The 16940-nt window shown below is 43.8% G+C and overlaps 1 protein-coding gene across 25 annotated transcripts in view; it reads right to left on the bottom strand.

The window, feature by feature from the left end:
* The window catches only part of MAGI1 (membrane associated guanylate kinase, WW and PDZ domain containing 1), a 326216-nt gene that overhangs the window by 29057 nt on the left and 280219 nt on the right, over positions 1 to 16940 (bottom strand). For 22 of the 25 annotated variants that reach the window (XM_056501109.1, XM_056501110.1, XM_056501111.1 and 19 more), the window contains 2 exons: positions 9222 to 9253; positions 2222 to 2438 (listed from right to left, as the gene is read on the bottom strand). In XM_056501109.1, coding sequence (XP_056357084.1) covers positions 2222 to 2438; positions 9222 to 9253 — 249 coding nt within the window. The remainder of the gene's footprint in view (positions 1 to 2221; positions 2439 to 9221; positions 9254 to 16940) is intronic. The other 3 variants (XM_056501113.1, XM_056501117.1, XM_056501122.1) reach the window with 1 other exon arrangement.

Here is a 16940-nt window from a genome sequence, read left to right as displayed (position 1 = left end):
TGATCCAGGTTCATAACAAAGGGAAAGAAACACAGGGCTTCACCCCAAGCCCCCAAGGCAGCAGAGCCACGTCTCAGTGTGCCCAGACTTATGTGACTGTGATAAATAAGGGCTTGGTGAGGGAAGGAGGAGCTGACCACTGACTTTGAAGTAAAACCACCAGTCATGCTTTGGGATCGGATCACAAAAGTAGATGGAGCACATCCAACTCAATTTTTCACTTATCTTTCCTGCTTTTCTTCACATTTCATTACTCACAGCAAAGCCATGTCACTAGCTGAGAGTGCAGGTTAATCCCCAGAGAATGTGTTTCACTCCAGCTTAGGGTTGGAAATTCATAGGCTCTTGGACACTTCTAATGGTTTAAAAGGAGATATGACCATATCACACTTCCACTATTCTCCAAAAAAGCCCTATCTGTGAAACCAAGAAACCTCAGAAAACACCTTCCTGGAAGGGAACAGCAATGGGATGAAAAGGTCATAGAAAAGCAACAATCATCATCTGGTAGAAGAGGCAGGAGAAAGGACTGAAGCAGTAGAAGAGGATCAGCCCCACTACAGAGGTGCTGGACTATGCAAAGGTGAGACAGGGAAGCTGAAGGGGTGTAGCAGATCCCAACAACAGGCCCAAGCAGTGAGGATTGTGGCACAGGCAAAGATGGGGTAACCAGCAGGTCAAGAGATTGTGAAAAGGCCTCTGGGGGGGCTCTAGCCCCAACCAAGGACAAAACTTTACAGGATAACTGCAGCATCGGGGAAGGAGGGAGGATTTAGCACATGGTGCTGGAGGTGACACAGAAGGGTGACTGCCTGTGCACTTCAGGGCTTCTCCAGCTCAGTCTTGGGTCTTATCAGGAAAGACAGGCAGGAGTTAAGGCTGCTAAGCTGATACTAATGACTAATTAGTATGAGTTAAACAGTTAATTAGAAATTATCTAAGTAGCTGCAGGGGGTCAGAGGCAGTGGCAGCACAGTGCCAAGGGGAACCAGTGCCATGGGACACTTGTCCACCCAGGCAGGAGAAGGAGCAGCTCTGCCCACAGCTCTGAGGGCTCAGGAGCCCCTGTCCCTCAGCTCTCACCCCTTTTTGCTGTTTCAATGAGCTGCACGTACAAGTTCTGTCACTGCACTCTGCAGATCAGTGTGACCTGGCCCGAGAGCCCACAGGGTCAGTACATCTAATCCTGGGAAAGGATGGGAAGGGAAGCAGTGCACAAAAGCAGAGACACCTACAAACTGCATTGCTGAGACATTCAATCCAAAGAGATGCATCTTCAGCCAAGAAACTGTGACTCATGATTTAATTTTTCCAGGATATAAGACTTCAAAGTGATTCATTTAGTCAGTAAAAAAAAAGTCCTACCATTTCTCATTCTGAGGTAAAGGTTAATTTCTAACTGGTTTTACCAATTTCCAGTTAGCACAATAAAATCAAACTGCAGGTGATACTCTCAGAGCACTAAGTCTTTGAAACTCCTTTTTCTGTAACTGAAGTAACTACTGCCTTTCAAAATGAACTTAATACTCTAACTCTTTAAGAAGCTTTTACAGATTTGATCGTCTTCAGCAGTGCAATTAAAGCAAAGCCAATGTGTTTATTTTGTTTCTTGAGAAGAAACTGATTGAAACCACATTTATAGTCTTGGAACAGAGTCAAAACCCTGCTGAATTATTAGCCAAGTGTGCAGATTATTAATTGCCATAAAAGCCACTTACAATATGCATTTAATATCTATATTGTTAAAGTGTCCACTCTGGTCAAAGTAAAATGGCTCAGCTGGATTTTCTCCTCCCCAGAGTGAGACTGAAAAGCATCTGACACAAATTTCAGCAAACTAAATACTTCCCCTCCTTACTGAAATTCCTATGCATATCAGATAATGCAAAAAAGGAGTTCAGGATCTTGATAACAAACTTGAAAATTCTTCTCCAGCTTAATTTAAAAGCACAATAAAAAAATAGAGGAAAAGATGGTCTTTAATTTTAAAGGGATTTTTCATACTGAGCTTTGCTCTAAGTGCCTTTTCCTAGAGATGATCTAAACCCAATCCTCACGAGAGAGCAAACTGCAGCTCTACCAAGTGGATCTGACAGACACCAAAAGAACAGAAAACATTTCCAGCAGAAACCTAAGAGATCCCGTCCTTCGCCAAAGCAAGCACACAGAGCAGCTGCCGGAGCCGTAGCCTTAGCAACAGCTACACCTGCTTCATACTCACGTCGGCTTTCATACATGCTCCTGGACTGGGCCCAGATTTTGAAAGGGTCAGGCTTTTTCTGCCCAGAGGTGTCCGGCGGGTCGGGGGCGGGCGCCTCGGCGGCGCTGTAGTCGGGCAGCACCTGGGCGCCGTGCGCGGGGGACGCCGTGTGCCCGCTGCGCTGGCTCGACACGCTCTGCTGGGAGCTGCTCTGGCTGTCTTTCCTCTCAAGTGGCTGCTGTAAGCAAGGCAGAGAGTGGAAAGGGAGAGAACAGACGGTTATTGGTCGCTGAGTGGGTGTTTTCCATCAATTTTTTCTCCCTTCTTTGATCAGGCTTTTCTGCATGCACATAAGTAAATTTTTTTTTTTTTTTTTTCCTGCTTCCTAGTTAATGCTGGGTGCAGTTACATTCCCTGGTGACGGGTTCTGATAGACAGAGTGACAGAAAGAGATATATAAAACAAAGTAATTTATCATTTTAAAAAAGGCATTTTTCCATCTCACACATAAGACAGATCTAAATCTCATTACAGGTTACTAGTCTCACTGCACTTATTTTTTCCCAAATTAAGGCAGAAAATCTCAACAACCCTCATTTGGGGTCTAACTTGAGCCTGAAAGAAAATGGAAGAACTAGATTTCACTGTGAAAACTCAGACTGTCCCTCTGAAACAGATTCAAGCACAGTCCTTACTGTGCAAGATCACTTTTCTCTGCAGCTATTGCAACTCCCCACGTTGCAAGTGTGTGGACAACAGAGTACCCTTTTAATGGCTCTGCTCCCCAGAGAATCCAAGGGGCTTCTGCAGACCTTCACAGAAGTGAAAATGTCTATTTGATGTTTTATTTGTTTTAATTAAGTATATTAAAACAGGAAAAAATGCATCCATCTAAACTCAGGGCTTATTCTAAAGTAGCACATCAAGAGTTCTGACTGCTCACTATTTAGCCTAGCAGGGTATATAGTTCTTAACTGAAATTCACAATTGTGTGCTCAAAGGAAGCACAAGTCACATTTGCATTGCCAGGATTTGAACTACTCAACATGCAACAAAATCCTCAACAAGACCTCCCCACTCTGTGCAGCAAATTCTTTTTAATGCTCTTTTGAGATGACCCTTGGATTGACACCAAGGTTGAGTGCAATCTCCCACCTGCTCTGGCACAGGGAACTGTGTTCCCATGCTGCTGTGACACAGAGGGAGGCTGGAAAAACAACATCCCACAGGTTGTTTTCCAACATCCACTATTTCCCAGCTAGAAGTGGTCAGCTACTCACACCAATAAACCTCAGGTGGAAATTGAAGCCTCCTGCTGGCAGATGGTATCTGAAAACATTGCAACAGAAATCTGTGCTTTCAGGTACTTCTCTTTAGGATCCCAGGCTGGGGAAGGGAGAGAAGCCAGCAGCAGACACTGACTGGGTCAGCATGGGGGGCTCACTGGCCACAGGTCTGGGCACCCCTCTGAACACAAGACCCCAGGCAGCTAATGCTCCATCACAGAGCAGCTGAATTAATTACAGAGGAGAAAGTAACCATACAAAGTGCCCTCCTTTAAAATCTTAAAAAGCCCCAAAATCCCAGGTAAAATTATTGTGAGGTTGCACATTCTTCAGTTCTAAGCTGAGAAAAAAATCCCAGCTTCAACAGCCCAAATAATGTTGACCTCTCAGCCTTGCATTTGAGTTGTTGATCCACCACCAACATCTTTTTAAAGGGTATCTGGATTGACTAGAATGTGAAATTGCCTTTGTCCTTTAAAGCAATTTTGAACAAAGCTTACCTGCTGTGATTACTCATCTGCAGACTTTCAAATACAAATATCAAACCATTTCCAACATTTTTAGCTTTTTAAGTGGTAAATGAAGCTAATTCACATGCAGCCCTTCAGTTTTTAATGAAGCCATTTTAAAACAGCTATGCTGGGGATAATCAACTTTAAAAAAAAAATACATCTCTCAGTTCAGCCATCTGGATTGGTTTGTTTGGCCAAACTACTAAAATAACTACAAGCATCCTGTGAAACTTCAGGCCAATCTCACTGGAAATAGCTGGTTACAGAATGTGGAGGACAGGGACCAAAATGTGAAGCTTTATTCAGCCCTTAGGGAAATAATGAGAACTCTCGGAAAGCTTTCAGATTTAAAAAGAAACAAAGTTTGAACTTCAAAAAGTGCTCTCACTTTGTGATAGAAAAGGTTTAAATTTTGAACAAACTGTGAATTCTGTTTTGTATTTGGATTGCAAATGGAAGTGTCAGCACATCTCAAGCAAAACTACCTCTAATTAAACTAGAGCTGCATGTGCAAAAACAGGCATTTCTCAAGAAATAGGTGATAACCTCTTTAGTGAGACTGGTGGTTTTCCAAAAACATAACTCCTTCAAAAAGCCTGAAACATCTCTATTTAGGAGGCTGAGAGGGGACCAGAGCAAGGAGAACATAACCATGGTAATGAGGAATGTATGCAATTAAATCAATTCAAGACAATATTTATTGACTTTCATATCACCAGAGGAGGCCAAAAAAAGTTTGGGGCCAAACTTCTTCCCACATGTTGCAGCAGCTTCAGCACATCATACCCATGAGGAGCTGCAGGGCTCTGCCCATCCTGGTTCCTGCCAGGGCACTGCTCAGTTTGTGTTTGTTTTTGTGTCTTGGTACATGTAGAGCTTTCCCAAGAGTGATGAGCTGACAAATGCCAATGAAAGGATGGCTTGTGCATCTCCTGCCCTGTGCCCAGCTTTAGGATCAATCCTCCTGGGTCTGAATATTACTGTCCAGCCTGCTCAGCTCACACACAGGGGCAGGAAAGCAGCAGATGAGCAGAGGGTCTGGCTGGTGACAGAGCAGGAGGTTCTGACCTCACCCTGAGTGCTGATTGTGGTTTTCAGTGTCAGGCAAAGCAGATCAGCTGAACTGCATTGATTTCTGCCAGGAGCTACCAAGGGACACTGAACTACCCAGGCCAGTAAGAGCATCCCTGATTCTTGAGAGATCTCCAGAGCTGCTGATAAACTTTACCAAAAGTGGCCAGAAATCAAGGCTATGGTGACTACCTCAAGTCCATTCAGGCACATTTAAATGCAGGTGATGGGATAAAATAATCACTTTGATACTGTTTTACAGCCATGACAAAATAAATACATGGGAAGCTGGAGCTTCTCATGCCCTACCAAACTCCTGGGCTCTGAATGAAGAGGGATGTCTTGTACAAACTCGTTGTGGAACCAATTTCTCTTCCTGACAAAAACAGGACATTGGCAGAGCCCCTGGTGCTGCTTATCCACTCAAAAAACGTGGCAAATCTTTTGTCTGGGACTAGCTGTGCATAATAATTGCATTTTTGGTCACAAGTCAGCTATGCTGACAATGCACTTATTTAAATCCAAAAGAAAAAACATCAGACTTTTGGAAGAGTCTTTATCCCCCCTGCAGTGATCCCATCTTCTGATGATCTAGCTGCAGATTTTGTGCTGTAGAGCTTTTTGGAGAAGCTGGTTCTGGCAGCAACAGCAAAGTGAGCTGGAAGTGTGAACCTTTGCCCTCTTGTGGAGTATTTTGATGCAAGCAATATGGAAAAAAGAAAGAAAAGTTTGTTTTCATCCATGTTATACCAGGATAATTGCAGGGGAAAATGCTTTAACACCTCACCACAGCCAGGAGGTACCAACAGCTCAAAGTTGGCCTTTGGGGAATGCAGAACAGAAAATAGGACTTGAGGAAGAGCAGCCACTGGCAGTAAATGGGGAATGTGTCTGGGCTTTGGGAAAGGATATGAGGGAATGAGAGAGGGTTTGAGAGAGCAAAACAGGAGAGGATGGACACCTGAGTCGTGACTTCCCTGATGCAGCAGAAGAAACAAAAAACAAGCACAAGATCAAAGCCAATTGCTCCCAGCCTCGGTGTGTGCTGTCCTCTCACTGCAGCTTGTTTATTATACAGGGAATGCTGGAAAACAGCATTATACAAGGAATGCTGGAAACCTGTGAGCAAAGGGCAGGGGGGGAATGGGCAGCATGTCCCCCCAAGCCCCACAGCTGTGCTGTGCTGGGGACAGCCCCTGGCATAGGGCTCTGATGGCAGCTCCCACATTCACCCCATCACTGCCAGCACAGCAGCAAACCCCCCTGGGATTTGGGGTCCCTGGGATTCAGGACATCCCTGGGATTTGGGGCATCTCTGGGATTTGGGGTCCCTGGTATTTGGAATCCCTGGGATTCAGGGTCCCTGGGATTCGGAGCATCCCCAGGAAACTGGTGGGCAGAGTTCAGAGATGGGATCCCAGACAGGGACTGTGCCAGCTCTTGCCTGTCATGAGTGGGAATCCTCACGGCCAAGAAGGTCAGGCTGGATTCCCCACACCCTGCAGTGGAGCACCAGCCCTTCTACAAACCAAGGAAGGAGAGTTTGACACCACCACATCCCTGCTTGTGACTGTCATCTTGGCCACATGAGCTCTGGGTTGGTGTAAATCCACCCTGGACAGCCAGAGGAGTTTCCTCCTCTGCACATAGATGCCCCGAGGCACTTTGCTCCAGGTTTCCATGCTCAATGCCCACAGGTCAGTGATGCCTGGGGAGGAGGGAGCCGATGGCAGCTGCTGCAGTGAGCACATCATCACTGCAAACTGCGCTGCCACCGACCCTGTGCACAGCCAGAGGAGCAGGAGGCTCTGCTTTTTGGGAATCCTGCACTTTAGAGGCAACAGCACCACCTAGGACCACAGGAAAAAATACTGAAGGAAGCCTGGAACGGCTTGGGAGAGGCACGAGAAGGAATGCCAGCTTTTCCCAAGCTGAGAGGCTCCTCAGAGCAAACAGCAGAGAGAAATCTGCTGTTACACAGCTACACCTGTTTGTGAGCAGCCTCTTTGTTCACCAAGGCTGGATTATCCTGACGTGCATTTACATGCTGCTCAGATTTTCACTGACAGCCAGAGAGGTGCCTGACACAGCAGGATCCAGCTTCACCCCACGCCAAATGCATGTGTGGCAAAGTGGGAGCATCCACGCTTTGGAAAGAGCAAGGCTGATGTATTTAATGACAGAAATGGTCCAGATTGTGTGCAGCCAACCCTCCTCTGACCGGGGGAGAAAGTGCAGGCAGAGAGCACAAACAGACACTCTTGTATTTCACACACCCCAGACACTCCTGTGTTTGCACACTCCAGACACTCCTGTATTTCACACACCTCAGACACTCCTGTGTTTTACACACCCCAGACACACCTGTGTTTGCACACCCCAGCTCTCCTGTATTTCACACACCCCAGACACTCCTGTGTTTTACACACCCCAGCTCTCCTGTGTTTGCACACCCCATCTCTCCTGTATTTCACACAACCCAGCTGTCCTGTATTTTACACACCCCAGACACTCCTGTATTTCACACACCCCAGCTCTCCTGTATTTCACAATCCCCAGACACTCCTGTGTTTTACACACCCCAGCTCTCCTGTGTTTGCACACCCTATCTCTCCTGTGTTTCACACAACCCAGCTGTCCTGTATTTTACACACCCCAGACACTCCTGTATTTCACACACCCCAATCACTCCTGTGTTTGCACGCACCCCAGCTCTCCTGTGTTTGCACACCCCAGACACTCCTGTGTTTCCCACACCCCAGCTCTCCTGTATTTCACACACCCCAGACACTGCTGTATTTCACACACCCCAGCTCTCCTGTGTTTCACACCCCAGACACTCCTGTGTTTCCCACACCCCAGCTCTCCTGTATTTCACAATCCCCAGACACTCCTGTATTTCACAATCCCCAGCTCTCCCGTGTTTCTCACTCGCCGCGGGCTCCCAGGGCTGGAGCAGCCCGTGTGTGACAGCAGCAGCAGCAGGCAGGGGCTGCCATCGCCGTGATTTGCGAGGAGCTCACCCCGCGCCTCTGCCTCCCTACATTAATGCGAGATGACAATGGTAGAGGCCTGGGCTCACATGACTTTAATCAGTGCTGCCCTAAGCCATCAGAATCACATTAATTATTTCAGGGCTTTCTTTTTGGATGAGCAGAGAGATTGTATTAAAAGCAGGAGCCTTCTGCTCAGCCGCTTCCTAAAGCTCTAGCCCTGGTTTGCGGCTGTTTGAGGTGGGCTGTGCCCAGCTGCAGGTTTTGGCACCACCAGGGAATGTTGGTGAAGTTTCACACCATCTTACAGCACGGCAAATACCTCGCTTGCTTTGCTTCCCCAAAGCTCCTGGCAGAGAATTTTGTCTCTCCCCCACTCTCAACAGATAACTGCAAACTTTCAGGCTTTAGGTATTTCATTCCCGTTACAAATAAAACACTGCTTTTTGTTGCATACAAATAGCACATTAATTTCTTCCATAATATCATTCACGGAGCTTTAATGATACTTTAGATCACAGCCTCTGTGCTGCTAGCTAAGATGCTAAGATGTTTCCAGGTAACAGCTTTACATGCAAGAAAACATTGTTCTGCTGTTGCTTTTTTAAAAAATGAGGAATCTTACACCTGCAGGACAATCCTGCTCAGTATGGAAATGCCTCCAGAGCAGGCACTCAGACAGCTGACTGTATTCCCTGGGAACTGTAACCATGCTCTCTGTTCGTGCTTTGTCTCTCCTGACAAGCTGTATGCTTTCCCATTCTGTTAATAATTCAGCCAAGGTTTCTCAAGAAAACTCAGTGAGTTAATGGAAAAGGTTGGTGAGCACCCGACAGGAATTGGTATCTGGCAAGAAGGTGGAGCCTCCCATCTTTCCAAAAGGAAACAATAGATTTTTTTTGGTAAGTTAAATGACAGAGAAGCTCATCTGTCAGGGAAGCAGATTTGTAAACCTAAGGCTTTATTTGCAAACAAGTCTTCCTTCCATACTGCATCCCCCTCTCATCTCCCCATGCAGCAGGAGCCGTGCAAGGTAATCACGGTTGCAACAGAAAGACAACTTAAAACAATCGAGACCCAGAAAGCAAACAAGCCAAACTCATGCTTTTCCCCTCCAAAGCAGACAAACAGACAGAAATAGTAGCTGAAAAGTGCTTACCGACTTTGGGCTCTTCTTTGGGACTGGCAGTCCTGAAAAATGGCAACAAGGGAAAAATAAACATTAGCATTAAGCGTTACCCTCCCTTACAGCAAAAGCCCAGTGTGCATCATCCGAAGGTAGCCATCAGCAGAGTTATGCCAGCTCTGTGCCTGGGGTTAGCAGCGCGCTCATATCGAGCCGCAGCCCGGCGAGAGGCTCTGCCTGCATCAGCTCTGCTGCAGCAGCCAGCAGGGAAACCCACAGCCCCGAGCCTGCCGAAAGCCAGCGCCTGCCTGGCCAGAATCTCAAATGCTCCCCTGGATTACAGCAGACTTAGCTCACAATTAAGCCGAGGCTCTCTCCCTTTGACGCGGTTTTCATCCGACCAATCGCGGCGGCGCAGGGGAAACAGGTTGATTTTTTAAAAACAGTATTTCTCTAGAAATTGATTTTTTTCCTTTTTTTTTGGGACGGAAAATGTGCATTGGGTTTGAGCCGAGAGGTGTGGGCTGGGCAAAGGAAAACAAAAGCATGAGGAAGAATAAGCTTTTCTCCCTAAAATTGCTGAAAAAACACAGGTTTTCCTTCCTGTCCATCCTAAGTGTAAATCTTTGAAGCCTGGGATTTTATCTGTTAGGTACAATTTCGGAGAGCTGTGACTTGAGAACAGCACTACCAGTGCCCTGACCCCTGGGAGCTTGGAGAAGGGGGGCTTACACGGATTGCAGGTGATGTAAAGGAATAAACAACTGGGAGGGCACCAGGGAAGGTTTTTTCAAGGATAATTTTGCATTTTGAAGCAGCCTCTTACTCAGTCTGTGATGAGCGAGAGAACTCAAGTGAGATTTCAATCAACTACTTGTGCATAGAGCCCAGCTGCAGCAGCAAAGGAGACACTTGTCTGGGGATTTACCTACAATGCAGGAAAAAAACCCTCTTTCTTGGGGTCAAGACCTCCCTTTCTCCCCTGCTGTTCGAAGAGAGAGGAAAGCCCCCATATTTTATTCTGTGTGACACTCCAGAAACAAACATAAACCAAAACACAGATTACACTCCACATTAAGTGCTCAGTAATTCAGATGTTTGAAATCTGCTTTTGTCTTTAGGATGTGATTTATGTGGCATTTATGCCGCATTACGTTTTCTACTTTATGCATTTTGTTTATTCTAAACCCCATGCCCTCATCTAACTTTTATACAGAGAATAAAATAAGTGATGCAAGTGAATTACAATCTGTCTAGGAAGATGCTTACTTTAAGGTAATTTGGGAGATGTTAGCACTGAATAGGGAAGATCCACAATTAAAAATTATAATCAGAGCTCACTTCGCTGTGGCTCTCAGACTGGGATGTATACTGTAACGAGTATTTAAAATGAAATATTTTCCAGCTTTTGAGGAATATCTGTGCTCTGCATGTCACTCTGATGCATTCCCAGCCAATAGCTGATACCCCTCCAGGCACTGATTGATTGAGGGACAATGAAACATCAAACTGTTTGAACTAAACAATCGAGACTGCAGCTTCATTTCTGCTGATGGGGACTGTGTTTGTATAATACCCTTAAAGAGGAAAGCACTCATAATGTTCGTGGCAAGTCACATTTTTAACAGGCATCATTTATCACAGAGATAAACACACAGATAGAGATTCTCCTCGCTCTCTCTCCCTCCTTCCACATGCATGAACGTTTACTCTCCCCTTCCAAGAGATGATCTTTCCTATTCAATCAATACATAGAACACATCCCCATGCAAAAAAAAAAATGCACCCTTAACAGACCAGCATAAGACAGAAAAGATTTAACAACATTTTAAATGCTCCCTCCAAAAAATAAAGTTGAAATGCAGGTGAGCTGCTGGGCCAAATTGTATCAGAATTCAGTCTATTGCATCAGAAGCATTAAATGTTAAAATTTAGTAAGTATTAACTACTGAACGAACCTTTCTTTCAAGTTTGTCATTAATGTTTGCTGTTTCAACCCCAAAGAGATGGAAAACAGTTGAAAAATAACAGAAAACACATCAAGGCTATTACTTGGTGGGTCCTTCAGAGGCCAATGAATCTTACAGTGTCATTGCTCTGTGCCAGACTTTGCTGCAGAACAAGCAATAATTTACTTCTTACCAAAATAAGTGACTGCAGAACACGTTAACAAATGTTAGCAGTTTTTCATGAGACAAGCTTATAGTCAGGGGAATAACCTGCCTGTACATTTTCCTGTGAAAATATTATTTATTCATCTAATTAGGATCTCATTTTAGAACTCCAGTTCCTGGCACAGCAGGCCAAATGAGCAAATGATAGGTATAATGGGGAGTTTTCATGCTCAGATGATGGAATGGATACAGTATTTAACAGTGATGAACATGAAGTGCCTGAATAACCCCCAAATCCTGGGAGCTCCACTAGCGAGGAAATGCTGAGCTTTTCCAAAAAGCTTCTGGTGGAAACATCTCCTAAGCCCATGAATTTGGGATAGTGACAACTGTGAATTACAACACTGGCCATAGGACTCCATTAACATGTCCCATCACTGTTCAAGCTCATCCTCCTGGCTGCCCCATTCTCTCCTGAAACCTCACTGCAACTTTTTCAGAGATAATGGGCCAAGCATAGACTAAAAACCAGTCTGGATTTTGGCATCATCCACCTTTTGGTGGTTGCATAAATAGCTTCACATCCCTGGCTAGGAGAAGCCAGAAGGCTGGTCCCTGCCATGCCCTCAAACCCAATAATAGAATAGTAATGGTTTATACTGACATTGCAATATAATCTCCCTGTGATTTGATACCTATGGGCATCTCTCACTAGTACCTTCTAATTTTGCGTCTTCTAATTTTGGGAGGGTTTTGGAGATACAGATTGGAGAGGATTTAGAAGAGTCAAGCAATCACACAGGGCTGTTGTCATCACAGAGTTAACAATGTTTTAAAACAAATGAGCACATCTGGTAAGCAATGTCAATATGACCTAAAACCCCTTGAATAGGCTCATTGTAGCTACTTACTAAATGTGCCTGGAATTAAATTAATTAGAAAACACAAATTACTTCCCTCTAAATAACAATGTAATAAAACAACTGCTTAATGAAAAATATCAGTGATCAGTGAGCAATCCACAAGAACAAAAAAAGGGATTGTAATCAAACTAAATTCACAGACCCATGAGCAAAGCAAGAAAGACTTCATACAAGGTTAGTCAAAAATGAGTCAGATGCAGGGATCTAAATTAAACTAATTATCACAGAGATTATTACATTTATCTTAACAAAACCCTCTCCCTTTTCTCCCCAGTACTCCCTAAAGCTCTGTGTACAGCTGGCTGCATCCATCTGCTCAACTACATTTTGTAACATAGGGGAAAAAATGCAAATCATTGAGCAAGTTTAGTAGCGTGACTTCAGCACTCTTAATGCCACTGCCCATGAGAAGCTGTACTTCTGTTGCAGGACACTGTGTTATGGCATGAGTGATGTGACCCATGAATGAGATCCATAATTCAGCTTATTTCATATCATTTGTGTTAGCTGTGCAATCTTGAGTGGTAAAACTTTTGGGAAGCTGTAATGTTGTTAACCCTATTTATGATGAGTTCATGGAAGAACACATGGGACAAAACTTGACCCAAAGTGTTGCTGTTTCTAACACGCAATTTTTAAAGGAACATTTTTTTCCTCAATCCCTTTGTCTTTATGTAACCTGAGTAACACAGGAAGACCATAAAACATGGGAAACTGCTTTACTGAGCACACACAGAATGCAATGTGGGACTACAAACCCACACCACAGCCTGGGCCTGGTTCTGGTGAGAGCTCAGAAGGCCACAAGTGCCCCAAAATTGCCTAAATAGACACCAGACACAGCATGCCCTGTTCCACAGCCCCATGTTTTAGAGATGGTGGGTCAGAATTATCTGGAGTTGAACCCTAAGGAAGATTTATCTCCAGGCACTACAGGAGCCCTGCAGGCAGCCCATCCCAGCAGCTCGGACACGTGGAGGCCAGCTGCTCTGAACACTTCACTTTTCACCACACACATCCACACAAATTACATATTTCAGTGAGATCTCAACTGAAACTGGAACAGTTCAGTAGTTTGCACAACCCACCCATAGGAGAAAGGCTCCTGGAATTGCTAGGAGCCAGTCCAGAGGCCTGACTATCATCTTATGTCTGCATACTGCTCAACATTTTTTAGTTTTGGGGTTGCTTTGCACATGAAAGAGAACACTGTTTCTAGATTTTCACTTCTCAGAGTTCCTTAACTCTTCCAACCTGGACCATTTATGTCCAAGAGCAAAGTAAGCCACAGGTGGGTCTAAGAGGAAAGGTCACCCACTAGGTTTTGCCCTTATGTCACCTGCAGCCCAGAATGCACCAGTGCTGAAAACTAATTGGAGATGAAGAAAAACACAAGAAAATAAAGATTTCGGACTGTGTCCCAAGGTTAACATTTACAGAGAAAATGTTCCTGCCTGGAAAAAAAAATAAAACCTTCAAGCTTTCTAAATAGCACTTACACCATGCTGAATAAAAACCAAAGGCTGTACCAAAGAAAACAGACACTTTGAAAGATGAGGTTTAGGTAAAGTACTGGAGTCAGGGGGTGCACAACCATATACTGGCATTGAACATTGATTGCTGCTCTCTGTGTGCAAAACAAGGAACTTTGAATAATTAAAGCTAATGGCCATTAGTGCTGCTGGGGGGGCAGGGGACAGGAGATTGGTGGTGACAAAGCAGTCCCCTTGATTCTGTATGATCCATTGCCAAAGGATTTCTAATGAAGGACAAATACTATATGAAAGAGTAGATGGAAGTTCATCTTTTCCAGGCCAGAACAACCAGTAGCAGGAGAGGCAAGTCTGTGCAGGCAAAAGGAGAAGAAAGAAAAATCAAGAAGAAATCCCCTACCTGTCCCTGCAAAACTTTTCTGCTCGTCATCATCATTTGCATAACAAGAGTGTTACTGCACTAGCAAAAAAAAAAATTAGCTATGCAATACAAGCTTTAAGCAAGAGAATAATTTACACTGCAGTAATATAGCCCTGCCATAAATCAAGTTTGGTAACTACCAAATGCAGTGAAAAATGCTACATTCCTAATGCTAATGTTCAATGCTGATGCCAAGAAAGCAATGTTTTGAAGAGATCATCTTGGGCATTATTAACCCACTGTCATTGACGAAAAGCATAATGAGCCATAGAACATTATTGCCATTAGGAAGAATTTCAGTTCTAGATGCTCTAAAGATGCTAAATTTTATTAGCCTCAAATACTCCTTTTTGGTTGAGATGCTGAACAATTCCTAGCCATTAAAGTCTCAGTCATATTTTCAGCATCTCAAATGAGAATTGATTTTAGAAGCAATAAAAAAGATATAGACTAATAAAATGCTATTTAATTACTATGAAAATATAAATTTAACTATGCAGTAACATATATATAAGGTAATTCCAAGACAGTAAGATAATAAAGAGATGGAGAATTAGTGTGACAATTACCCATCTAGCCTATGGTTGAAAGCATGTCAGCAGTTCTTGTATTTTTATTTTGAAGCTCATTAAGTGAAGTGTTTATCATAAAGCTCAAGCTGTCAGAGTCATATGCTTAGATGAAAACTTTTGTTGATATTTAAACAAATATGTACATAGATATTAAATTTCTGAAATTTCACAAATTTCAGAAGCTAAACACTAGAAAGTAATTACAGACCACCACGTTCTTCTTATAGAGACAAGGGGGTGTGAACACACAGTATTATGCATCTATTTTTCAGATATATAAGCATACATGTGTGGCTATCCATGAGGGTACCTGTACTTTTCCAGAAGCCCACAAACCCCATGACTTACAATCTTTATTTCTCACAATTTTTGGGGCATGCTGCAGTTTTGAAGATGCCCAGCCCCATGGCTCCTCTCCCCAGGAGGTGCCAAAGGGCAGCAGCACCTCCAGGCCAACCCCAAGCTCAGGACAGAGGACACTGGAGAGGAGAAACCATATTTTCTACAGTCACCTCTGTATTTATCCTGCTCAGTGAGAGTGTTTGTCTTCAGACTTAGCACAGCACTGCTACAAGGTGTAAATCCATGTGCTCAGACTGGATGGCTTATGGCAGATTCTTGTGTTTCATATCTGGAGAGAAACCTGCACAGAGGCTCTTGGCATTAGTTGGATGCTGCTATTAATATATAACATCCCTTAATAATAAGTGAGCATTTACAGGATGCTTAGGCAGATTCAGACCTGGGGAATGCACAGACACTCAAGGCAGGCTAAAAAGCTCTACTAGAGGACAGTGGTTTTATGGATAATTTCAAAAAACATAACTTCATTAGTTTGAAAATAGTTTTCTATTAAAATAGAACTGTAACCTGATATACTTTCAAAGATGTAACCTGTACATGTCAGAAACTAATTCTGAGGGATGGAAAGAAACCTTTGAGGATATTTACCTGCACATCCCTACCAACATCACCTTCATGTGCTCCCAGCCTCAGGGTCCTGACCTGTGCCAGCACTCTCAGCCAGCTGTGTCACCTCCCTGAAGCTCAGCCTCCTCTACCAAGTCTGCCTGGCCTAGAAGGCCTGCCAAATTCTTAAGCCCAACTTATGGTGCACTGCAGGTCTGCTGGCACAAAAGGCACAGGTTAATTGAGTCTTAAGGCTGGTATAATCTAATTACTATCACCATCACAAAAATAACTATCTGACCGAGATAAAAATAAGCATTAAAATGAATAAACATAAAATCCCAGTGCAGAAAGGGAAAAAAAATTCAGAATGGAGACACTTAGAGGCATGCAGACAGATATTTTAAAGCAATCCATTTCAGAATAAAACCATTGACTAGTCCATTACAAAGACATCCTTCTTCTTCAGTTTTGCCCACCTGCTATTGCTTTTAATGACTCTCCAAATGTGTTTAATTACAGTGATAAACAAAGACCTTTCTTAGATTTCTGACACCTCATTACTTCTGTTATGGCTGGTTATTATAATGCCAAATCAAGGCAGCAGCTACTGCACCTACCTGCAGTGTGGCTGATAAAACTCATTATTTACTTGCACACCAAAATGTCACCCAGGCAGTATGCAGGGGTAGGAGGAAAAGCTGAGTGGAAGAAAACCCTCCTTGCTGCACACCTCCAAGTCTGCTCCATTTCCTGCCGTGCAAATCCCAGAGAAGATGTGGGAGGCACATCTCCAGCTAAATCTGCCTTATCTAATGCACAGTATTAGGTTCTGCTGTGCCACCTTGTGTTACATCACATCACATTTGATATAAAACAACACTGTGTGGGTTCAAGTTGTTCCACTTATACCACTTCAGCATTTAATACCAAAACCAAATCAGCATAAGGTGAAAAAAAAAAAAAAGGCATGAACTTTCAAAACCTCAAGCTAAGGAGGAGAAAGAAAAACCCTTTAGGAAGAGTTTCAGAGCTCTCATCTTTCATTTGATAAGCAACCTCCTGTTTTGTTCTCATATCAGAGCCTACTGCTTTCTGCAAGATAGGATGGTTCAGGCAATAAAACATCCTGATGAGGAGATTTCAGCCATGTTTTTTTTTTTTTTTTATTCTTCCAGCATTCAGCAAATGCTTTGGTTTTCTTCCTGATGCTACAGCAGCTCCAGATTCCCTGCCACAGAAAGGCAGCCATGCATGTAACGTGCACACCACCACTATTGTGCTGTCAGCACGCAGCACTACACAAAACTGACATTATTT

This window comes from Oenanthe melanoleuca, chromosome 12 (assembly GCF_029582105.1).
Source record: "Oenanthe melanoleuca isolate GR-GAL-2019-014 chromosome 12, OMel1.0, whole genome shotgun sequence".
Lineage (NCBI taxonomy): Eukaryota > Metazoa > Chordata > Aves > Passeriformes > Muscicapidae > Oenanthe > Oenanthe melanoleuca.
This window is presented reverse-complemented; position numbering and strand designations above follow the sequence as displayed.